Here is a 25859-nt window from a genome sequence, read left to right as displayed (position 1 = left end):
GAGTATATACATCAGTGGAGAGAATCTGAAAAAGGCGTTCTGAAGCATGTAGACTGTCAGCTCTGTGATGACTAGGATGACCTCCTTTCCTGTGCACCCCTAGCACCTAGTGTGGTGCCTTGCACAGAGGTGATGCTCAAAATATTGGTTGCTGAATAGGCTTCAGGTCAGTACTAGTTTGTTAGGTGAAATGGAGGCAGGAAAGATATTTTAGGTGGAATTAACCACATGAACAAAGACGTAAAAGCTGAACCTGTCATGGTACTTTGTGTGCATGGAACTCAGTATATGTTGACTGAATGCTCAGTATCAAGTAGTTTGGTTTGGCTGAAATGTTATCAGTCAGGTTTGGACAGAAAAACACATTGCTGTAGATAATTTAATATAGGGAATTGTTCCACAGGTGACAGAAATGCTGAAAGTGTTGGCAACTCAGATACTGCAACAGTAGGAAACCTCTACTACTTCTAGTGCCAGAGGGACAGTGGGAGATGGTGTTACCAGAACTTGGAAGCCTGAGTCATCTGGCTGGTGGGGGCTGGGAGCATGGTGGGGCCGCAACCCAAACCAAGGCAGAGAGAAATACGCTGGTTTCTCTCCTCTTCCTGCCCCTCTGTCTTTTGTCAGTGTCTTACTGTGAAGCCAGTTGGCAAGGGAATCTGGGACATGTAGTTTCCTACAAACCAGAGAAAGGGCTGTGAAAAGAGCTGAGAGAGAAATAGGCAAGTAAGTAGCACAAGTGAAGTTTAGGGCATGAGTAGGGAAGCAGTGAATATAAACCTGTGGTGGTGTCATTTTGTGGAGGGGCTTGAATGTCAGGTCTTGAATGTAGGGTTTCTGTGTGTGTCATTAGGCAGAGGTGAGCCATAGAGAGTAAAATGCAGTATGGCCTCATTAAAACTATTCAATGGGGAGGTTGCGGGAGAAAATGGAAACAGTAGCTTCCCTTTGAGTACTTGTTATTTGCAAGGCATAGTGTTTTTATTTAATCATCTCAGAAAGATGATGTGTCTGGTTCCGGATATGTTCAATTTGAGATAACTTTCTAGTACTTTATATGGTTAATTTATTTGTACAGTTAATTGGAAATGTGAGTCTGCAACAGAGGGTGGGGGATAGAGATGTAAGGATGGAGACTCTGGGGTCATCTGAAGAGGTGAGAGCATAAGTTGAAGGAGAGGGAGGACAAGATACTCAAGTCAAACAGTATAGAGAAAGAAGACGAAGGCAGGCATTAGGGAAACCAACAATTTAAGTGATGGACAGAGTAGAGTAAGAAAATAAAGACTAGGTAGGAGAAGCAGAAAAGCTGATCTTGCTACCAAAGTAGAGCAGCTCAAGCTTCAAGAAGGGGAAGATCAGTAATGTCAAAAGACATTGTCTGGTTAGAAGGGATGAAGACTGAGAAAAAAATTGAATATAGCAGTAAGGAGGTATGTAGGAAGTGTCTCTAGACTGGTGGGGCCGTGAGGAGGTAAGGCAGGCTTCATCAGATGGCCGTGGCTGGTTTAGTGGAGTAAGTAGTTTGCTGAGGCTAGGCGTGGAAGTTGGGTTCTGGGAGAATGGAAGTGTCTGGTATCTCCTGCATGCTCTTTGGGTGTAGAGGCTGCATTAGCTTCCCTGCTGTACCCAAGTGCTTATATAATGCACAGGACTCAATTATTTGTGTTAGCTGACTTGCAGGATGAATGAATTTGGTGGAAAATATTTGAAATAAATGGATTGTGGAGTAGCAGTGAAAACCCAGCTGACAGTCAATAGCTTCATTATACTTTCCTGAATCTCAATAATCTAGACTGGTAAGAATAGTGTTTCCCTGACTGGGATTGGTGAGGTGAGAGTAACAGAAACAGATGAATTGGGTCTAGATTGGTTAGGGAGAAAAATGTATCTTCATGGGGATAGAGGATTCAGAGAATGAGTGGCTGAAAGGCTTGAAATCATGATTTCACAATGTTTGGGGGGTGAGACCCAGGCATCAGCCATTTTGAAGTCACCATAGGTAATTCCAAATTGCAGCCAAGGCTAAGTTGGAGAGAACTGAAGTAAAGGCTAACAGGGTAACAGATTGGGGTAGTCTGAGTTAAGAATCTTGACCACTGAATTCTCAAACAATGAGCTAAGGCCATGATAGTGATTCACTAAAGTGATCTGGAAATGAGGGTAACTGGAATTGATAAAATTGAGCTTGAGGAACTACAGGGCCATCTTGATTTGAAGGTGTATCGTCCTAGAAATCCTCTATGCACAAACTTACCTAATTTTACATTTCATAGTTCATTTGAGATGTCTCTAGAACACTGATCTGCTTATGACATTTAATTATAGGTCATGGTATTGACCCTACTTCTTGGAAGCATTTCTTCACTTCGAAAACTATGTGACAATGAGAATAATTGCACTTTACCTGAGAGACTGAATACCTGGTACATGTTAACTTTTTTTTTCCCATTATATTTTCTTTAACTTGCTGTTTCTAAGAATGGGATCCTATTAATGTGTATACCAGTTACTAAGGTTTTGTTGAACTTTTTTATATAGCCTCCCCACTCCCCACTCCTTTTGTGACATCCTACTTATGGGACCCAAAATAGACATTTTCCCAGGTTTCAGTAAGAGGAATATTGGTGTTTCTCTAGAGCAGTTGGTTTATCATACAGCAGAACACTGAACACAGAACTCATTGTGTTAGATGCTAAGAACCTAGCCCAGAGCCCACCTTTATCAACTGTAGTCTTACAGCATCTACTTTGTCTTAAGAACATTTTGGGCTGGGCATGGTGGCTCCCACCTGTAATCCCAGCACTTTGGGAGGCTGAGGCAGGTGGATCACCTGATGTCAGAAGTTCAAGACCAGCCTGGCCAACATGGTGAAACCCCGTCTCTACTAAAAGTACAAAAATTAGCATGGTGTGGTGGTGGGTGCCTGTAATCCCAGTTACTCAGGAGGCTGAGGCAGGAGAATTGCTTGAACCCGGAAGGCGGAGGTTGCAGTGAGCCGAGATCATGCCACTGCACTCCAACCTGGGCGACAGAGCGAGACTCCATCTCAAAAAAAAAAAAAAAAAAAAAGGATTTTGAAACCAGATGATGTATAAATACACCATTCTTTTAGAAATCTTTCAATATCTTCTCAGGGGTATTTTGAAGGTCTCTTTCACCAGCACACCTGACTGTGGCAGCACTTTATATTCTTTACATTTTTCTGGTATAAAGCGTTCAAATAGTTCCAGTTGGCCGGGCACGGTGGCTCACACCTGTAATCCCAGCACTTTGGGAGGCCAAGGCAGATGGATCACTTGAGGTAAGGATGGCAAAACCCCATCTGTACTAAAAATATAAAAGTTAGCTGGGCATAATGGCATACCCAGTAGTCGCAGCTACTTGGGAGGCTGAGGCACGATAATCACTTGAACTTGGGAGGTGGAGGTTGCAGTGAGCTGAGATGGCACTGGGTGATGGAGTGAGACTGTCTCAAAAAAAAAAAAAAAAAAAAGTTCCAGTAGGTGAACTGAGTTTAGTGACACAGGCCAAAGTCAGTAAAACCTGTTTCTCAAAAGACTTGCTTATTAAAAAGCAAAACATAACTTCATCCATTATTTAAATATCCAGATATTTGTAGAAGGCCAGAAGCACTAAAGGAGACAATTCTCTCATACTAGGTCCTTATTTTATCCAGTAGAAGGCAAAACATAATACTCCAGAAACAAAAGTAGTTTTTTATAAAAGAGAACAGACATAGATGCTTCCCTAACTCCAACTATGAATATTACTGTCAGTTCTGCTATTACTAGGTTGTGACTCCAAGCAGTAAATATGAGATTTCGGACATAGGTGTGGGCAGACTTCATGACTAAAACACCAAAAGCAATGGCAACAAAAGCCAAAATTGACAAATGGGATCTAATTAAACTAAAGTGTTTCTGCACAGCAAAAGACACTATTATCAGAGTGAACAGGCAACCTACAGAATGGGAGAAAAAATTTGCAATCTATCCATCTGACAAAGGGCTAATTTCCAGAAATCTACAAAGAACTTAAACAAATTTACAAGAAAAAAACAACCCCATCAAAAAGTGGGTGAAGGATATGAAAAGACACTTCTCAAAAGAAGATATTTATGCAGCCAGGCTGGGCGCGGTGGCTCAAGCCTGTAATCCCAGCACTTTGGGAGGCCGAGATGGGCGGATCACGAGGTCAGGAGATCGAGACCATCCTAGCTAACACGGTGAAACCCCGTCTCTACTAAGAAATACAAAAAAAAATAGCCGGGCGAGGTGGCAGCGCCTGTAGTCCCAGCTACTCGGGAGGCTGAGGCCGGAGAATGGCGTGAACCCAGGAGGCGGAGCTTGCAGTGAGCTGAGATCCGGCCACTGCACTCCAGCCTGGGCTACAGAGCGAGACTCCGTCTCAAAAAAAAAAAAAAAAAAAAAAAAAAAAAAGAAATTCCTGTACAAACAGGGCCAGTCTACGGTAAATTAATTTAGATGATGGTGTTAGTTTTCAAAACGCCTTTAATAAGTAAATAAAGGGGCGATGTAAAATGTGGCAGTTTGCTTGGTAAATCTTAATTGCGAAATTTCTTCTTCTTTCGGAACTTTTTTCCTGCTGCATTTGCTGCTTTTTCAGCCATGATCTCTAAGTACTTCCTTCGGTTGTATCTGAAAAGAAAAATCAGAACTTTATGTTTGATATATCAGACATTAGAAGTTAATATAATCTTGGGGTAAAAGTTGGGAATGGATTGGTGGACAAGACAAGTGTAGTCTCTGACTTCATAGCGCTTGCTTGCAATCTAGGGAGAAAAAATGGCAACTGTAGTTGGAAGACTTTCCTACTATATGCACTATATCCATCTATCTATCCATATATCCATATATCATCTATACCCATATATCATCTATATATGCACTATATCCATCTACCAGGCTGTATCAAATGCTTTAAACATTTTTGATGGATAAAAACACAAAAATCAGGACTAGAGCAAAAAAAAAAAAAAAAATCAGGACTAGAGCAAAACACACTTAACCTGAAAATCCACAGTATGATATATTTCTTAGAACTGACCAATGGTTTTCAAAGTGTGGTCTGTGGAATAGACCCTTTCAAGGAATTCATTAGGTAAAAACTATTTTCTCAAGAATACAAAGGCATTAATTGCTTTTTTCACCCTCATTCTCTCATGAGTGTCGTGTTTTCCAGGGGCTATGTGATGTGTGGTATCTGCAGAAGCAGGTATGAGCCTCTGTCTTTAGTTAAACCACACATTAGAGAGATTTGCACTAAATTATTTTTCATAAAAATACATATGTTAATACGTTATGGATTATTTTAAATGAGTTAAATTATCTGAAATTTTATAAGTTTATACATATTTTAAAGCAAAGTATACATATTATAAAATAAATACAAATTCCTTTACCTTCTGAACTCAGAATCAGCCAGCAGTTCTTCCACAATAGTTCTTTTCCTTTGCTTCTTGGGAATTCGTGAATGGTAGAAATCAGCTGGATTGTCAACAATGGTTCCAATCTGTGAACAATTGATTGAAATAAGTCATGTGCTACCTGAGTGCCAAGATGCTTTCACACTTCAGTGTAGCTCTAATTATATTTAGAGAAAGGAATGGAAAGAACAAGCTTACATTACACTAATAGTAATGTAAATTTTGCCACTTATTTAAAGCCAAAAAAAAAAAAAACACAACACACTGGTGCTACTAATTATGTTTCTTCAGTAGTTTATAGTAGATCCAAAATTTCTTTGCTAAACACTAAATTCATGATACATAGTGTAACTAAAGGAGAAAAGTGGAACAGATAATATACACTTTTTGTTCTAATTTCCCAAATCAATGAATTAGACACATTAATTCTACTACATACCTATTTTGTTTCCTAGGTCATCACAAAGGCTGCCAGCTTAGCCTACTTAGTGATCATTCTGTATCTGTTCATACACTCAACTAAATAAAATTTACAGTGATTACTATGCACCAGGCACTGTCTTACATGTTAGGGAAACGAAGACAACATCTGGTTCCTGCAGTGAGGAGCCCACAGTCTTAAGGAAGCTCCACAAAAAAGTAACTAAAATATTAAAGCATAACATGTGCTAAACAAAACACTACAGATGCTCTGAAGACAAAGTGACCAACTGTACCTAAGAGAGGTAAGGAAGATTTAACAAAGATTGACAATTTAGCTTGAATTTATATGGGTAAAATTTCACCAAGTAAACGAGAACCATGGATATGCAAAGTCAAATAATGCAGGGACTGGTATGTACACGTTCTGACAAGACTGAGTAGCTAAGTGTGTTGGAATTTGTTGGGCTATATGACAAAAGGCAGGTGAACTCGTTTGGGTATGGATTATTAATGGCTAAATGAAGGGATACAGACTCAATCCTATGTCATAATTCATCACTGAATGTTTCTGAGCAGAGGTGTAACATCTGAACAGATGAAAACATTTTAAAAACCACCTTCGATTAGTACACGATACCCTCTTTACCCCTCCATCCTGTATGGACTCTTGCTGTTAGGCTAGTACTATTCATATATTCACATAGGGAACTTTATAGGTTCAGCAAGTTTTAGCTGACCTGGTAACCATTTGTAACATGATCTCCCTAATGTGATCAAATTAAAAGTTAGTGGCTGAATTGAGTTATGGCCATTATTATATGGCCTATGCAGATATGGTCCATACATTAGGCATGCACAATGGAAATATCCTCTATTTCAGGAGTAAATTTTAAAGATCACTGTAGTGCTTTCCAAACTAAAAATCACAGATCATCACTATTCTCTTTGCTTCATACCTGGAAGTACTTGGGGAAGCCATCTCTATCATTTTTCTTGTAAAATCTTTTTGGGTCCATGCTGGCTCTCATCTTCAGTGCTTTGAGATCATTTTTCAGTTCATTTGTCATTTCTGGAGCTTTCATACCAAACCAGCCATCCCCTGCTGTTTTTTGTCGTTCTTCCTGAAATTATGATTTCAAAAATAAACATTCTAACAACTAAGAGTATACATTATAATTCATTTCCCCTGAAGTAACACATACAGAAAATTTTGTGAATTAAAAACAAATATTTGCTTTACTGAAAGCACTTATGTCCAGAATCATAGAAATAAAAGGAATTAAATCACAAAAAGTGACTTCTCTGCTAAATTAGGCACAGGATTATCAGTTTCATAAATGAGGGCTCCATAAAATCTATTTTCTGTCTCAAAGAGTAACTGCTGACTTGCTGGGAGAATAACACACAACTTCAATTTTTATTGTCTAAAACAGATTATATGCAGTAAGAGAATGTACAAAAACACCTTCATTTCTAGAGCTTATATGTAAACATTTTTATTCAGTCACCCAGGAGTCTCAGAAAGCCACTCATACAAGGATCCAGAAATTTGTGTTGTTTCTACAATAAAACAAAAAACTACTATTCTTTTGAAAACTCCTAGCAAGTTACTTAATTTTGTTTCATTCATACAACAAATATTTAGTTAGTGCCTACCATGTGCCAGAGTGCTCCATATTAGTAACATTATTAGAATACCATCCTCAACTTTCCTCCAAGCTCTCTGGATAACTAGTTGAAATGGCAGATAGAAGCAATCTATCTATATATGTTAAAAAAAAAAAACAAAACTCTACTTATATATGCACCATTGTGGCTGCAAAGATGTGAAAATCTATACATAATGTGTTTATGGTGCTACATTTTACAGCCCTTAGAAATCTGTAATTATTTTCTTTGGACTGATATATAGACCAACAGACACAGTTTAATTGTGCAGTTATGTTGTATAAGTTGAAAATATATAGTTAAACATATCCAAGCATTTTAATTAAGTCACTGTACTTACTCTGCGTTTTTTCTGAAGTTGATACTTTGATTCACTATATGATGGAACACAGTGGTTTTTTTCAAAATCAGGTGTAATGACAGCTTTCTGCAGAAGCTATAAAAACATAAAATTGGTTTTAAAATAATGTCAGAATGTTATATAAGTTTTTCAACAGTTTAAACTTATATATAAGTTTTAAAATTTTTAGTCAGCCTGGCAAAGTGGCCCACACCTATAATCCCAGTGCTCTGAGGAGGCTAAGGGAGGAGGATCACTTGAGGCCAGGATTTTTAGACCATCTTAGTCACCACAGCAAGACCTTGACTGTAAAAAAATTAGTTGGGCATGGTGGCACACACCTGTAGTCCCAGCTACTCAGGACGCTAAGGCAGAAGGATCACTTGAGTCCAGGAGCCTGAGGCTGCAGCAAGTTATGACTGTGCCACTCACTCCAGCCTGGGTGACAGAGTGAGACCTTGTCTCCCTGCACCCAGGCCCCAAAAAAAAGAAAAAAGAAGAAAGAAAAAAAAGGCCAGGCATGGTGGCTCATGTCTATAATCCCAACTCTTTAGGAGGCCAAGGTAGGACAATCACTTGAAGCCAAGAGTTCAAGACTAGCCTGGGTAACATAGGAAAACCCCATTTCTCCAAAATAAATAAATAAATTTGTGCAGTCAAATCTGTTTATCTTTTCCTAAATGATTTCTGTACTTCTGTTACTTGACTAGTATGATTATATTCTCCTAAAGCTCTGTGTGATTAAAGGACCTCAGCTTAATTAGTATTTTTCTCAGTACAAGAACCAAATAAGACTGCTCTGTAGCCCTCAAAATAGTTTACAGGAATATACTACAAGCATTAATTTGGGACTGACATTTGAAATGATCAACTCAGAAATTAACTGTCAGCCACCCAATTCAGGTTCAGGCCTAGAAGTTTCTGTGTGGTATAGGTAGTCGTCTAGGCTTTCCTATCCCTCATAAAAGGGGGCATGATATTTACTTAACAAATGATTAAGAGTTTGCTGCGTTTCAAGTGCTGTACTAGGCTCAAGGACAGTGATTCTCAATTGGGAGCATTTGGCAATGTCTGGAGACATTTTTGGTGGTGATGACAAGGAAGACTACTACTGACATCTAGTGGGCAAAAGATACGGATGCCATTAAACATCTGACAATGCACAGAACATTTCACAACAAAATTATGCAGCCCAAAACATCAGTAGTGCTGAGACTGAAAAACCCTGTTTTAGGAATATAAAGAAAAGATGGTAAGTTAACATATCACATGATCAATAATGAATCAGATCTATGCTAGAAGTTATGGAAACACAGAGGGGCTGTGAGGAAGGACTGGAGGTAAAATGTTCTCCAAGGGCAACGATCAATTATTTTTGCACTTGCTTGGGAAAAAGCAGGGTAAGTTCAGGCAACTACAGTAGTCTTCAGTGGCAAGAATAGAGCAGATGACAGTTGGGTGGGGTAGAAAGGTACCTTGAAGGATTTAAGATAATACTATGTCACATCTGTGTGTGGTGTGTTTTTTGGGGCAGGGAGGAGACATGTGGTCTCGCTATAATGCCCAGGTTGGTCTCAAACTCCTGGGCTTAAGCAATTCTCCTGCCTTAGCCTCCTAAAGTGCTGGGATTATAGATGTGAGTTACCTTGCCCAGCCGAATTTGTGTTTTTAGACAGAGAAATCTAGAAGTACAGAGGATGGCTTGAAGAAGATGATGAAAACAAGATCAAAAAGGAAGCCACTGGGGTAGTCTAGATGAGAAACAAAGGCCTGTACTAACTGGTGACAGTGGCTTAAAAAGGAGGAGGCGAAGAAAAAGTCTTCCCCTAGAGGCTTGGCGACTGACTACAAAAGGAAAAGAGATTTTGGTTTCATTAGCCAGAAGAGAGAATACAAAAAGAGGATTCCTGGTTCAGGCAGGGAAAGGGGAATTAGTGAGGTCAAGTGCCTGAGGACATCTAAATGAACAAACAGACACTTGGATTTAAAGGTCTGAAAGTGCAAGTGAGAGGCATCAAAGCTAGAAAACACAGATTTAGGAGAAAGCAGTGTAAGGTGTTGGCTAAAGCTAAGGGTTTGGGTAAGGTTACCCTAACAGCAATTCCTTCTGAAATTATATGTAAAATGTTTATATGCACATGTGTATTTTTTTCCTGGTGGAAGAGGTAGGCATTCACAGCTTTCAGATTCTCAACAGAGTCTACATTAGTTAAGAACTTAAGAACTAAAAGTATAGCAAGAAAAGGGAAGAAAACAAAACCCCTGGGATCATAATTGGTGGGTGTAAGATGAGTAACACTGACCCCGTATTGATTTATTTTAAAGCATTATCATTCACAGATAGGATTTTATTGTAAAAAGAAATGACTCTTTTAGAGAAGGAAAAAACTAACACATTACACCAATGTGGTTTCACTGTAGGAAAATTAAATCTTTTACCAAAGACTAATTTCTAAAAGTGATTGGTTAGTTCTGTGAAAACCTAACAGCACAATTAACTTACCTCATTTTTCTTTTTCTCCTTGATCTGTGTTAGGGTTCTCTTGTTAGACTGTAGTTTATCTGCATTGAAATTAATATACAAACCACCCAACTGCTTGATACTCAGACCAGGGTCTATGCTGCTGCTTGTCAACTTTAGACTGAAAAAGAAATCATGACTTAAAGATCAAGTAATTAAATAAAAATGGAAACAAGTAAGATCGCATTTTAAAAAATCACTTATTCTTCTCTTGCCTTGTATTGTCCACGATGAAGGAAAAAAAGCATATTATTTTTACAAGGAATTCCTGAAAAAACTCTAAATAAATAAATTTTTCATCATTTTATTTTATTTTTTGAGACAGGGTCTCACTGTTGCCCAGGATGGAGTGCAGTGGTGACCACTGCAGCCTTGAACTCTTGGGACTCAAGTGATCCTCCCGCGTCAACTTCCCTGGGTGGCTGGGACTACAGGTACGCACCCCACACCTGGCTCATTTTTTCTTTTCTTTTTTTTTGTAGAGACAGAGTCTCAATATGTTGCCCAAACTGGTCTTAAACTCCTGTAAATAGATATTTTCAATCTAGTAAAGTCATTTAGAAGAAACTCTGGATGCACAATGAATTAAACCAAAAAGGTTTTGGGGGAACATACCCAAATTTATTCTCCAGATTTTCTTAGAGAAGATTAAGGCAGGCCAGGCGCAGTGGCTCATGCCTGTAATCCCAGCACTTTGAGAAGCTGAGGCGGTAGGATCACTTGAGGTCAAGATTTCAAGACCAGCCTGGCCAAAATGGTGAAACCCCATCTCTACTAAAAATACAAAAAATTAGCCAGGTGTAGTGGTGCACACCTATAATCCCAGCTACTAGGGAGGGTGAGGCAGGAGAATCTCTTGAACCCAGGAGACTGGGGTTGCAGTAAGCCGAGATTGCATCACTGCATTCCAGCCTGGGTGACAAAGCAAGACTGTCTCAACAACAAAAAAAGAAGATTAAGGTCATATAAAATACCAATAGATTTCATAAAGAGATTTTATAAATTACAGAAAAGAAGAGAATATACCTGATGATTCAACTTCATATATAGGTAGTGAGTTAATAAATGTACACATCTTCATTTCTAAAACTAATGAGAAAGGCAGGTTCTTGAACTTCCAAGTTATCAAAACTTAAATGTTTTTTCCTGGGTGACTAAGGGCATTTGCTAGTATCTCTAAAGTGAGTCTCGAACAGCAATGAGCATCCATCCCACAGGAGTGTTTTAAAAATACAAATGTCATACCCTAGACCTACTGAATTGGGATCTTCTAGAGTTGACCCGGGCTCCTGCTATATTTATGTAATAATTTCTACTTTATATTATGGAAGGGTCCTTTTTAAGCAAGTACACTTGGACTGACAGTAACTTTCCTCCCTAATTATCCATACACACTGAGTAGGTGAAAGCATAATCAACCTCTACTGGAAAGTGAAATCATTCTTGTGCAGTAATTCTCAACCCTGAATGTATGTATGTAGTCCCCTGGCTGGAACTACAGGCACATGACACCATATCCAGCTTAGTTTGCACTCAATCTTTTTTTTTTTTTTTTTTGAGACCAAGTTTTGCTCTGTTGCCCGGGCTGGAGTGCAATGGCATGACCTTGGCTCACTGCAACCTCCACCTCCTGGGTTCAAGCAATTCTCCTGCCTCAGCCTCCTAAACAGCTGGGATTACAGGTGCCCACCACCACGCCCAGCAGCCAGGATAGTCTCGAACTCCTGACCTCAGGTGATACACCCACCTCAGCCTCCCAAAGTAAGTTTGCACTCAATCTTAAATGATCATTTGACATTATGGAACTCTAAGTTCTCAAATACTCACAATATTGAAAAATACAATACTGATAGACATTCAGGATACAACCTGAATGTCTATCATTACTTGAATGGATAAATTCACTGTTGTATAGTCATACAATGGAATACCACTCAGCAATAAAAAAGAATGAACTGCTGGTATATACAGTAACATGGATGAATTACAGAAACAATATTCTGAGTGAAAGAATGCAGGCAGAAGAGAGTACATATTCTTTTTTTTTTTTTTGGAGACAGGGTCTCACTGTCACCCATGCTGGAGTGCTGTGGTGCGATCTCAGCTCACTGCAACCTCTGCCTCCTGAGCTCAAGTAAGTGATCCTCCCACATCAGCCTCCCCAGTAGCTGGGACCACAGGTGCTTTCCACCATGCCCAGCTTTTTTATTTTTATTTTTTTGGGTAGACATGGGTTTTTCCCATGTTGCCCAAGCCAGTCTTGAACTCCAGGGCTCAAGCGATCCACCTGCCTTGGCCTCCCAAGGTGCCGAGATTACAGGCATGAGTCACTTACTGCTCTTATCACATACAAAAATATTAACATATGATGTCCTTTTTTTTTTTTTTTTGAGACAACATCTCCCTCTATTGCCCAGGCTGGAGTGCAGTGGGACAACCATGGCTCACTGCAGCCTCAATCTCCAGGACTCAAGCAATCCTCCCACCTCAGCTTCCCAAGTAGCTGGGACACAGGCGCACAGGGCACCACACATGGCTAATTAAAAAAATTTTGTGTGTAGAGATGGGGTCTCCCTATATTGCCCACGCTGATCTCAAACACCTACTTGGGCTCAAGTGATCCTCCTGCCTCAGCCTCACAAAGTGCTAGGATTACAGGCATGAGTCACTGCATCCAACAGATTGATTTCTAATGTCACCAAAACGAGCACTTTTAGTTATGACTGCTGGGAAAAATATGACTAAAATAGGTATCCAAAAAGACAAGGGAAATGCTGGATAGAAGAGCTATTCCATGAAGAACCCAAGGCAGTGATTTTCTCATTCCCCAGGCTAACATTTCATATTTTTATGGTAACCACTTGAAATACATGTATCAAAAACTTATAAAGGAAAAACTTACAGTTTAGCCTTTGTGCTATTTAGTAAGTCTTCTTCATCACTACACTCATCTTCATTTTCGTCATGGTCTGATGAATCTTCACTTTTTTCACCCTCTTCCTCTTCTTTTTCTTCCTCAGTGGCAACCTCACTTGCTTTGTCTTCCTCTTCCAAGTAAAAATTTTTATCAGCACTCATTCCAGGAGTTGTGTCAATTACAAACAATGCATTGTCACATGACAGACTTTCTGTGTCTCCACTTAATGACTCCCTTTGGCCACTATTTTCAACAAAACATAAAGTATCCTCTTCATTCTCACTGTTTTCAGACTGTTGGCTTTCATCACTGCTGAGAACTAATAAGACAGAATTATCTTTACCCTGAGATGTGTTGGGCGCAGACGTGTATAGTCTGGTATCACATTCAAAATCGACATTCCCTTCACTGTTCAGGTCTTCACTGACACTTATAACTGTGGACTCTTCTTCATCATCACTACCACCACAATCACCAAACTCTGTCAGGTCACTTGCTTTTATGGGACTTTTTTTCTTGTCATTCCATCTGCCTACTTCCACAGTTGCAAATGTTTGAGTTAATGATTTCATTACAGCCTCAGAGTTCAGATTAGAGTGCACTGATACAGCATTTTTATTTTGGGGGGTTGAATGTCGCTGAGAAAGTAACTGTTGAAGGCTAGTGTCCTGAAGTTCAGAAAGATTCTTCAGCTGAGAACTTTTCTCATTAATTTCTTTCCCCTCATCTGTTATTCCATTGGCATCTTCATTCAAATCCTTACAATTCTGTTTTGTTTCTTTAAGAGATTCAACATTGGCCTGTTGCACTGTTAATATATTTTCTGAACTTCTGTGGGAGAAATCATCATCGAAGTCATTATTATAGAAATTTGGCTTATTTATCTCAGAAAGAGATCTTGCTTGTAAATGGGAAGTTGGTCTGGTATCTGAATCCTCTGAATTCACAGGTGTGCCCACGATCTGTTTCTCATTTCCTGGTACAATCTTACTATCTTTCTTTTCAGTTTGTGCCTTCCTCTGCATACTCCTGGTTTTTCTAGTTGCAATTTCAGAGAATGAAATGTCTGAGCTTGATGTCTCAGCAACAGATATAGCTTCTGTATGAGATTCTTGGCTTGGATCTGTCAGAGATTTAGCCTTACTTCTTCTGGTTCCTCTCGTTTTTTCTGTGGGAAGCACAATTCTAGAAATACCTGAAACATGAGATTCTGCTTCAGAGACTATTTCTTCAGTGTAAGACTCCTTTGTTGGAGTTACTTTCGGCTTTTTCCTAACACTGGACACTGGGGAGCATGCAATTAAGATCTGCCTTCTCCTAGTTACCCTTAAAATGGTATCATGGTGCTCAGACACAGAAGAATAATTTGACTCTGCCTCAGAGGTCTCTCCATCCGTAGATGGTTCAGTACCCTTTGGTAGTGAGCTTGTAGTTCTGCTCTTCCTCTTTCTAGCTTTAGGAGTTCTAGGGATTGAACTTTGTTTCCCAGTGGTCTGTGATTCAGCAGTAGTTCGGGCATCAGATCCAGTACTACTTTCTGGATGCGCTTGAATCCCATTAGCAGCAGAACTCTGCAAACCAGAGAAAACACACTGTAAATTAGGTACGGCTGGAACAAAGGCAAAGCAAATGAAGTACTGACCCCAAAAGCTAAAACCCGGTAAACAAGATTACCTTTAAAACAAAAAACAAAACCCGCCCAACTCATGATTTTTAAAAAATCAAAATTTGGCAGGGCGCGGTGGCTCACGCCTGTAATCCCAGCACTTTGGGAGGCCGAGGCGGGTGGATCACGAAGTCAGGAGTTCCAGACAGCTTGGCCAATATGGTGACACCCCGTCTCTACTAAAAGTAAAAAAATTAGTCGGGCGTGTTGGTGCGCACCTGTAATCCCAGCTACTCGGGAGCCTGGAGCAGAATTGTTGGAACCCGGGAGGCAGAAGTTGCAGTGAGACGAGGTCGCGGCTCTAGCCTGGGCACTGCACTCTAGCCTGGGCGACAGAGCAAGACTCCGAATCAAAAAAAAAAAAAAATCAAAATTTAAACACTGGATCCAACCCTGCATTTACTTCACTTGCCTCATCCTTCCTAGATATAACTTCAGAAGCAGAACAATTAAAATTTTTCTGTTTAAAGTCAAATATAATGGGTAGACGAACATTCTGACCCACCTATAGGAGGGGGAGAAAAGGAATATTAACTCTGAACAACGATGTGTTTAGGAACACAATGATGGAATCAGCCGCCCTTACCTTTACGTAAGGAAAAAATCGCCGCCGCTCCGTTCCCTGCATCGCAGAGTCAGAATGAGACAGCCGACTGACGCCACTAAGAGTCACCAAGTGACGACACCACAGCCCTCCTCACGCCTTAAGGAGGTAACGCTGGACAGCTGCCAGCCTCCCCACGTGAAAACGAAGCTTTTTTTCCAGTTCCCCTAAATGGGGCTTGTGCATGGTGGCCGAAATTAACCCTCCTTGGTACCGTGTTAACAGTATGGTTTAAAAAGCTTGAACTATGCTTCTGCATTAAGGAGTTGAACGACCCAAAGAAAGTTATCTAACCTCTCTTCCATACTAAAAACTGCCTTAAAAGACAGTGGTGAGGGCTAGTTTTCGTGACAGTCTTAGCACGGGGCCTGGGAAACCCAAGCGCGCGGCAAGCTGGGGTCCTCTGTTGGCAGTCCGCACCCTTAAGCGGACCCTTGCGCCGCCCCGCCTGCCTGAGCGCCGCTCTGCGAAGCGGGGAGAAGTAGGAAAGACTGGATTTCCTACCTTCTGCCCGGAACTTTCAGCCGACGCGGCTTGGATGCTGGCCTTAGCCCGTGCGGATCTGGTAACCACCATCTTTCCGGCTCCCCCGCGACAACCACTACTTCCCTCTTCCCTGGCGCTCCGGAAATGCGTCAGAGAACTGTCTCGAGCGCGTTTTCCGCGAAGATCCGAGAGCTCGCGAGAATCTCATCCCTGCCTTCGCCCAGCCAGTTCAGGCTAGGGCGGTCTGAGACAACGGGCTTGGGTTTAAGTGTGCACTTTAGAGCTGTAGAAGGCAAGCCAGATTTTTGCTGGCAAAGACTTTCATGGGGGCAGCGAAGCCCGCAGTGACAGAGGGCCTTAGCGTACGGGTTCACATGAATTGTAAAAACGCACCGACAGGCTATCCGTTCATTTGTTCAGTAGAATCATTTGAACCCGGGAGGCGTTCTTTCATTTCTGTGTTCTAAAGAGCTTAATGTAGCCCTTGGTGTATCCAAGGGAGACGTTTGAGGTATTTGTACTTTTTTTAAAAAAGGCAATATTTACTCGTGTATTATTTGTGACGCTAAATATAAGTAAAATAAAATTTAAGGACTTGGTTGAGGTAAAAGGGATATAAAGTGCCCACAGGAACTCGGAGACAAAGTAGAAAGCTATATAATCTAAACGTGAGATGGTGTTTAGGGATTGGGAATAGCAGAAAAGAAAAAAAGTTAAAGAAATTGTAAAGGAGAGGAATAAGATTTTGTTGTTATTGTTGTTGCAGTGAAAGGAAGAGAATGACCAGAATCAAGAGGTTTTTTTGGTTATCTTTTGGGATAAAAGGTAGAGAACTATGTTTGAGGGGATGGGGGATTGAAAAAATAAGTAAACGCAAATTATTGTTGGAGGTGAGAAACGATGGATGAGTGCCTCACCAAACCTAGTCTCTACTTCTTTATAACATAAAATCAATTTTTTATTTAAAGTCACAGAACACAGACTTCGGTGGACACACTGCTTCCCAGCTTAAATTGCTTATTTTATAGTCTCCCTTGCAGCCAAATGTGGCTACGTGACTACGTTTTAGCCAATTAGGTATAAATTGTGTGCATGTCTTTAGGGACGGCATCTAAAAGAGAGGAGGCCGTCCCTGGCTTTTTTTTTTTTTTTTTTTTTTTTTTTTTTTTTTTTTTTTTTTTTTTAAGAGATGCAGTCTTGCTCTGTTGCCCAGGCTGGAGTGCAATGGCGCAATCTTGGGTCACTGCAACCTCCGCCTCCCGGGTTCAAGCGATTCTCCTGCTTCAGCCTCCGGAGTAGCTGAGATTACAGGCGCCCGCCACCATTCCCGGCTAATTTTTTTTGGTAGTTTTAGTAGAGATGGGGTTTCACTATGTTGGGCAGGCTGGTCTTGAACCCCTGACCTCAGGTGATTCGCCCGCCTCGGCCTCTCAAAGTGCTGGGATTACAGTGCTGGGATTACAGGCGTAAACCACCTCGCCAGGCCCTCGTGGCCTTTTAAAGTGCATTTTACTTCCTGGAAAGTTGGGTTCACTGGTTTTCAGGCAGCAAGTTTGTGCCATAAGGATGAAGGCATGCTTTAGAGATGGCATAGCAGTGAGATGGAAAAATCAACTCGTGGAGCTGCCCTAGGAGCCCTGAAGAGTCTTCTAGATTTTTCACCTGAGGAAAACACCTTGCTAAAAGCCACTGTTACTTACAGATTTTTCTATTTGCAGCCCAGCCTAATGCTAACTGAAGGACTGGATAATAAACAGAGATGTGGCTGTAGCCAGAAAAGAATGCACCTTCCTTTGAGGCAGGAGGGAAGAGTTGATATTTGAAACAGAGAGGAGAATGTGAATGCAAGTATGTTCAAGTGGAGTGAAGAAGAGAAGATTTTGGATAGATAATAGCCTCTGTTATTATCTATCCAAAAGAAGTAGGTGATACATCTCAGAAGAATGGAAATGGTTTAGATCAACTTTTGTGGCAAACGTGGTGAAGAGCAAAAATAAATTTTAGTAGGGCCAAGTAGCAGTGAGATTATGTAAGAAGATGAACAGAAGAGAAAGGCTAGATTTGAAGAGGAGACAAATTGTGTAGAAGGAAAGTGAACCAATTGGATGTAGGCTGCGGAGATCAAAGCATCAAAGAACAGCAGCATCAATCATAATAGTATTGGCCACTTAATATCTGCTGGATACTAGTTACATGCTTTACATGTATTCACTCATTTAATCTCCACAACTTTAATGTGAGCAAATGCATGGAAATAGAAATTAAGATGACAGAAGTAGGTGTAGAAAATTGGAGAGAATATTAGAAAATCATTCAATGTCTAATATTCACTTGCAAGTATGGCCCTTTCAAGTAAAGAAAAAGAAAAAGGAAAAAACAAACTCATATATAATCTAAGGTCAAGAAACAAACATAAGATATGAAAATTGTCAGTACATATTCATAATATAAGAAGATTGAGCTGGTCTATCAACAAATCTACCATAGGCAAAAAAAAGTGTTTTTACATGGGCTTACCAGGTTTGCCCTATTCTTTGCCTATCTTCTTTATCTGAAGTGGATTTAGGGCAAATATAGTATATCTAATTTTAGGTTAATATAGTATATACAATACAGTTGACCCTTGAACAACACGGGTTTGAACTGGGAGGTTCCACTTATGCAGTGATTTTCTTCTGCCTCCACCACCACTGGACAGAAAGACTAACCCCTCCTCTTCCTCCTCAGCTTACTTAACATGAAGACAAGGATGAAGACCTTTATGATGATCCACTTCCACTGAATAGTAAATATATTTTCCTTATGATTCTCTTAAAATTTTCTTTTCTCTAGTTTATTGTAAGAATGCAATATATAATATATACAACATATAAAACATGTATTAATCAACTAGTTATCTGCAAGGCTTCTGGTCAATAGTAGGCTATTAGTAAAGTTTTGGGGGAGTCAAAAGTTATCTGTGGATTTTCAACTGTGCAGGGGGGTCAATGCCCCAACTCCCATATTTTTTAATGGTAACCAATACTATTACTCAGGCCCAAAAGGAAATTTACCTTAAATAATCTATATTTTATTAATTAAATCCTTAAACTGAAAGGTCAAAGCTCCCTGGAATTTTAGGCATTAACCAAAAGATGACAGTTTTAGTGCATGAGCCTTCTAAAAATACATATTATTCATGGTCATTCTGCATTGTTACATGTAAAACATTACTATTAGGCCGGGCGCGGTGGCTCAAGCCTGTAATCCCAGCACTTTGGGAGGCCGAGACAGGCGGATCACAAGGTCAGGAGATCGAGACCATCCTGGCTAACATAGTGAAACCCCGTCTCTACTAAAAAATACAAAAAAACTAGCCGGGTGAGGTGGCGGGTGCCTGTAGTCCCAGCTACTCGGGAGGCTGAGGCAGGAGAATGGCGTAAACCCGGGAGGCGGAGCTTGCAGTGAGCTGACATCCGGCCACTGCACTCCAGCCTGGGCGACAGAGCGAGACTCCGTCTCAAACAAACAAACAAACAAAAAAACATTACTATTAAAATTAAGTTTGACCTGTAAGATGGTCCAGTGATCCCATTTTCTGGTCTTCAAACCTTTGAATGTGGGCTGGACTTAGTGACTTCTAATGAAACCAATATGACAAAAATGATGGATGTCACTTTCAGGATTAGGTTAACAAAAGGCTGGCTTCTATCTTGCTGTCTCTCAATCATTCACTCTGTAGGAAGCTAGCTCTATGTTGTAAACTGTCCTTTGGAGAGAACACTGTGGCAAGGAACTGAGTAAAGGAGGCCTCTGGCCTACACCCAGTGAAGAATTAAGGAACTCAGTCTGACAATGTGTGAGGCACTCAGTCCTGCCAACAACTACACAAGTGAGCTTAGAAACCGACCCTCAATCCAGCCTTTAGGTGAGACTGCAGTCCTGACTTATCTATTGCTGCATCTGGATGCCTCAAAGTCATCCAGATGCAACAATAGATAACAAAGTCATCCAGATGCAACAATAGATAACTAGTAGTTATAGATTAACTTCATCTCTCCTAAAATTTCAAGTAAAATAAATAATACAGGCCAGGTACAGAGGCTCATACCTGTAATCCCAGCACTTTGGGAGGTTGAGGAGGCAGGATCATTTGTGCCCAGGAGTTTGAGACCAGCCTGGGCAACATAACAAAACCCTATCTCTACAAAATATATATAAATTAGCCAGGTATGGTGGCATGCACCAGTAGTCCCAGGTACTTGGGAGGCTGAGGTGGGAGGATCACTGGAGCCCAAGAGGTTGAGGCTGCAGTGAGCCATGATCATGCCACTGCACTCCAGCCTGGGTGAGAGTGAGACCTCATCTTGAAAAAAGAAATAATACAGTATATACTCATGTCTAGCTTCTTTCACTCAGCATAGTGTTTTTGTAATTCATCCATGTTACTGTGTATACCAGTAGTTCATTCTTTTTTATTGCTGAGTGGTATTTCATTGTATGACTATACAACAATGGATTTATCCACTCAGCTGTTGATAGACATTTGGGTTGTATCTGGTTTTCAATATTGTGTTTGGGGACTTTTAGAATTCTGTAATGTCAAATGATCATTTAAGAGTGAGTGCAAACTAAGCTGGGTGTGGTGGCATGTGCCTGTAGTCCCAGCAACTTGGGAGGCTGGAGCAGGAGGATTGTTTAGTTCTGGAGTTCTGTGCTGTAGTATGCGATGATCACACCTGTGAATAACCACTGTACTCCAACCTGGGTAACATAATGAAAACTGATCTCTATAAAACAAAAACAAAAAAACAAAGATTGAATGCAAATACAGACATTTCAGACAAACAGGATCTAGAAAGTTTACTGTCCCTAAAGACCTTTGGTAAAGAATTACTAAGGAGGCTAGGTGCTGTGTCTCATGCCTGTAATCCCAGCACTTTGGGAGGCTGAGGTGAGAGGATCACTTGAGTCCAAGAGTTCAAGACCAGCCTGGGCAACATAGCGAGATCCTGTCTCTACAAAAATAAAAATTAGCCAGGTGTGGTGGTGCATGTCTGTAGTCCCAGCTACTTGGGAGGCTGAGATGGGAGGATGGCTTAAGCCTGGGAGGTTGAGGCTGCAGTGAGCCATGATCATGCCACAGTACACCAGCCTAAGAAATAGAGTGAGATCCCTGTCTCAAAAAAAAAAAAAAAAAAAAAAAAAAAAAAAAGTGAACTTAAAAGGAATAGAATGCAAGAATCAACAGTGAGCAAAGAGGGAAAAGAATGAAAGTAAGTAATATTCATTGTAAAACATGAACCTTAAAATAATGGACCAGCAGACACATCAAAATCTTACATGACATTTTACACATTTAGTCATTGCTGAGGAAACATGTTAAAGCTTTTGTTGACTTCTCTGGTAGCGGAACTGCATATGACCATATCCTGATATAGTCAGAGGAGATAGCAAGTTTTCATCTTTTTGTAACATGTGACTTTTCCAAACTTAACCTACTTTTGTCTCAACAGAAGCCATTCCTTTCTATAAGAATAAGCTTTTGAAGGTATTTTCCTTGAACTTGTAAAGTTTACATATTAACTGCTCCATCATTCAATAAGGGCATATTTACAAACCAGGCAAACAAGGGTTTCTGCCCAGAATGCCCACCACACCTTGTCATCTGACCCTACTCTAAAGCTAATTTCTTCAGGAAAGTCTTTCTTATCCTTAACCTGCTACTCAGTCCCACTTCCTTCCACATGCCCCAATCCTTTTCATTACTTCTATCAACAGATACAGGTTTTTTTTGTTTGTTTGTTTGTTTTTTGAGACGGAGTCTTGCTCTGTCGCTAGGCTGTAATGCAGTGGTGTGATCTTGGCTCACTGCAACCTCTCACTCCCTGGTTCAAGTGATTCTCCTGCCTCAGCCTCCTGAGTAGCTGGGACTACAGGCACATGCCACTACGCCCAGCTAATTTTTGTATTTTTAGTAGAGAGGGGGGTTTCACCATGTTGGTCAGGATGGTCTCGATCCCCCGACCTCTTGATCCACCTGCCTCGGCCTCCCAAAGTGCTGGGATTACAGGTGTGAGCCACCGTGCCTGGCCTTTTTTTTTTTTTTTTTTTTTTGGGACAGAGTCTGGCTCTGTCACCCAGGCTGGAATGCAGTGGTGCGATCTTGGCTCACTGCAACCTCCACCTCCTAGGTTCAAGTGATTCTTGTCCCTCAGTCTCCCAAGTAGCTGGGATTACAAGCATGTACCACCATGCCCGAATAATTTTTGTATTTTTAGTAGCGACAGGGTTCACCATGTTGGCCAGGCCAGTCTCGAACTTCTGGCCTCAAGTGATCTGCCCGCCTCAGCTTCCTAAAGTGCTGGAATTATAGGTGTGAGTCACTGCGCCCAGCCAACAGAGGCAGCCTTTTATTGCTCTTATTCATATACAGATTCCTCCCTTTCCCCCCACATATACCATATGTTCCTTGAAGATAGGAGTTATTTTTCATCTGTGTCCATCTGTAGCACAGTGCCTAACACATAGCAGGCATTCAATAAATCTTTGTGGAATGAATGAATGCATAAATAGCTTTATGATTTGGATGTTTTTAAATTATTAATTTATTTTCAAATCATACTTAGTTTGAGTTCAGATAGTTCAAAAATCAATATAATGCTTCAGGATGCTTCCAGTTATTGAAAAAACCCAATTAAAAATATACAACTCACACTTTATTTTGGTTAAATTCATAATGTAGGTAATATTAAAAATTATTATAAATATGTAATAATGCTTTATAATTTGCTATTATAGTACACCACTACTGACACATAAAAAGTTGACTTATCTAATTAAAACATTTTCCCTTCCTATGTTTCTAATTCTGAAAACTATAAAAATATTAAAGTCATGTTACATATTTTTCAAAAATAAAACTGCCATATCCCATTGCCAACTTTACAGGAAAAAGGTATACGTTCTGGTAACATAGGAAGTTAATGATGAAAAAAATAGGTTCAGAATTTTAAGTTGGTGTATTTGAATATGAAAACATAAATGACACAAATGGTTTAAATCCTCATTAAAACAAGCTTCACATTTCTCCGAATGCATATTTTGCAGAAGGATGAACTTCTAGCCAACATACAATAAATATATCAATTGTTTACATTCCCAAATATTGAAAATACTGGCTGAAAAATCTAGAAAGACAATGTTAAAGGAGCATAATTAAATAAGCCTTAGACCTTTTATCATTGAAAATTAAGATCCTAATTTTAGTTACTACTTGGCTCTGGTATGGGAAAGTCTGAACTATTCATGCAAAACAGAATAATTTTTTATTTTCCATTTTATACATAGCTGCTATCCAAATGATCTTTTTTGAAAAATGAATAATTATTAGCTATTATTTGTGATTCAAGTTCTAGCAATGGCCATCCCTAAATGTCTATTAACATACTAGCACAATATGGTCTTTTATATCATGTGAAAATACTTGCTGCTTTTGGTGACTACAGTTTCATGGATGGGAATTCAAGATAGACTCATAACAGAACAAATTCCAAATTACAGTACATTGTGTTACAGTAAGGCTCCAGTGTATTCTGGAAATGTAATAAACAAGCTACAGCTTTTTTTTTTCATATTTACTGGAAAAAAAAAAATTATATAAACTTTTTTTACCTTGGTCACACTGGATTCACATCTCCTCAGAAAACATCTGTTATATAAACTATTGATAACTTAGCTTTCAGTTTTAAGTAATTATCTGGTAGTATTACCACTCTATTTTATGGCTTTTTAAACATTAAGTCCTTAAACATTTGAAAAGTGTTCACTATATTCTGATAGTTCATGAAAAAAAGATGTGAACATCAGCTTAGAAAGCTTATATATAAAGCTTTAAAAATCAGTGTTTTAAAAGATTATTCAATAATAGAAAATCATGAGTACAGAGGTAAAATTAAAAACTTATTAAAAAATTCCATACATGATCCCCTTCAGAAAATGAATCTATAATCTTGCTTCTTTGTGAAGAGTTGAAGGTGCGTGTAGGAGATCACCAAAAAGCTGAAGTTTAGATACATTAGCAACTAAGTTTTTTTCCCCCACTTTCAAAATAACCCTTCAAACAATCAATTTTTGTAAGTCCAGGGTTATAAAAATAATAAATGGAATATTAAAGTTCCCTCTTAAAATATCTTGGCCAGTTCACTGTATAGATTTAAAATAAAATGAACACTTGTTTCAGGACTTATATGAAAAAAATGGGCATTTCCAAATGTAAAGATGAACTATATATATAATTAATAACATTACGATTAATATAAAGGCTAGAAGGCTTAAGTAGCTCAATATCTAAACAAGTTTTACCAGGCAAATCACATGATTTCACATAATTTTTTCTTTTTTTTTGAGACATAGTCTCGCTCTGTTGCCTAGGCTGGAGTGCAATGGCATGATCTCAGCTCACCGCAACCTCTACCTCCCGGGTTCAAGTGATTTTCGTGCCTTGCCTCCAAAGTAGCTGGGATTACAGGCGCCTGCCACCACACCTGGCTAATTTTTGCATTTTTAGTAGAGACAGGGTTTCACCATGTTAGCCAGGCTGGTCTCGAACTCCTGACCTCAGGTGATCCACCCACCTCGGCCTCCTAGAGTGCTGGGATTACAGGCAGGAGCTGTGCCCGGATAGATTTCACATAATTTTAATGATCAAATTAGCCAATCAGTAAACCACAAAATCTTACTTAGGAAAAGGGTCTATTATATTTATTTTGAATATGGAACCATAGTTCTTTTTCCCTAGGTTGAGAAAACTTGAGCAAAATTAGTTTTATTTAGGCCCATGGTTTAAAAATATTGAGATACAAGAGATTTTTTTTTTTTTTTTTTTTTGAGATGGAGTCTTGCTCTGTCGCCCAGGCTGGAGCACAGTGGCGTGATCTCGGCTCACTGTAACCTCTGCCTCTGGGGTTCAAGAGATTCTCCTGCCTCAGCCTCCCGAGTAGCTGGGACTACAGGCAAGTGCCATCACATCCAACCAATTTTTGTATTTTAGTAGAGATAGGGTTTCACCATGTTGGTCAGGCTGGTCTCAAACTCCTGACCTCGTGATCCGCCCACCTCGGCCTCCCAAAATGCTGGGATTGCAGGTGTGAGCCACTGTGCCCGGCTGAGATACAAGAGATTTTAAAAGAAGTTTTCAAACTATTCAGGTTACAGACACAAATTTATAGAATTAAGGAGATTTATAGTGTACATCAACATTCATAGCTTATTTATTTAAAATTTTGTGGTTCTGAAACTAAGGAAGAATTATACGAAATGACCTATATAGTCTCTTTTAGCAATAAACTTTCAATTATATTATTCTGCTTTAAAATAGTTAAGACTATATCTCAAAGTTGTTTAAGTAGATAATGTTGGCCCTGAATTAAGGATTTTTTTTTTCATCCCCTTTCTGGCTTTTAGTCCTTCCTAGTCAGTTATTGAATAAATATCACACATTTTACTCAAGTGATCCTTAATTCCTGGCTCTATGCCCCCTCCTCTCTCCAGAGCCCACAGTATCCTAACATATGGTAAGTACTCAATACTGAGGATTCTTGAATGAGTAGCAATATATACTAAGGATGGATCAATAATTTAAAAGAATCTGGAGGTGACAGTAGTTGCTTTTATAAACCCCCCAAACAATAATTTCAAAGCTTCTAGTCTCCTTTTCACATTTACTTTGGTTTGTCTTTATAAGTAATAAAAAGAGATAATACGGTACAAGAATACATGGTTACATCATTACAGCTAAACTATAA

General features: G+C 39.7%; 1 protein-coding gene across 2 annotated transcripts; it reads right to left on the bottom strand.

Moving 5' to 3' along the window:
* Window positions 1-4496: 4496 nt before the first annotated feature.
* On the bottom strand, window positions 4497-16218 carry LOC105485407 (deoxynucleotidyltransferase terminal interacting protein 2). 2 transcript variants are annotated; one of them, XM_011747753.3, is made up of 7 exons: window positions 16093-16218; window positions 13304-14889; window positions 10384-10522; window positions 7881-7976; window positions 6829-6993; window positions 5426-5535; window positions 4497-4661 (listed from the first exon to the last, which is right to left on the bottom strand). In XM_011747753.3, exons 1-7 carry the CDS (start codon window positions 16162-16164, stop codon window positions 4568-4570), a joined length of 2262 nt encoding a protein of 753 aa, XP_011746055.2. In that variant the 5' UTR covers window positions 16165-16218; the 3' UTR covers window positions 4497-4567. The 2 variants fall into 2 exon arrangements, with proteins under 2 accessions (XP_011746055.2, XP_011746056.2); XM_011747754.3 differs by lacking the exon at window positions 16093-16218 and adding an exon at window positions 15571-15627.
* Between the last annotated feature and the right edge of the window lie 9641 nt (window positions 16219-25859).

This window comes from Macaca nemestrina, chromosome 1, assembly GCF_043159975.1.
Source record: "Macaca nemestrina isolate mMacNem1 chromosome 1, mMacNem.hap1, whole genome shotgun sequence".
Classification (NCBI taxonomy): Eukaryota; Metazoa; Chordata; class Mammalia; order Primates; family Cercopithecidae; genus Macaca; species Macaca nemestrina.
Note: the sequence above shows the minus strand (reverse complement) of the source record. Positions and strands in the feature narration are given on the sequence as shown.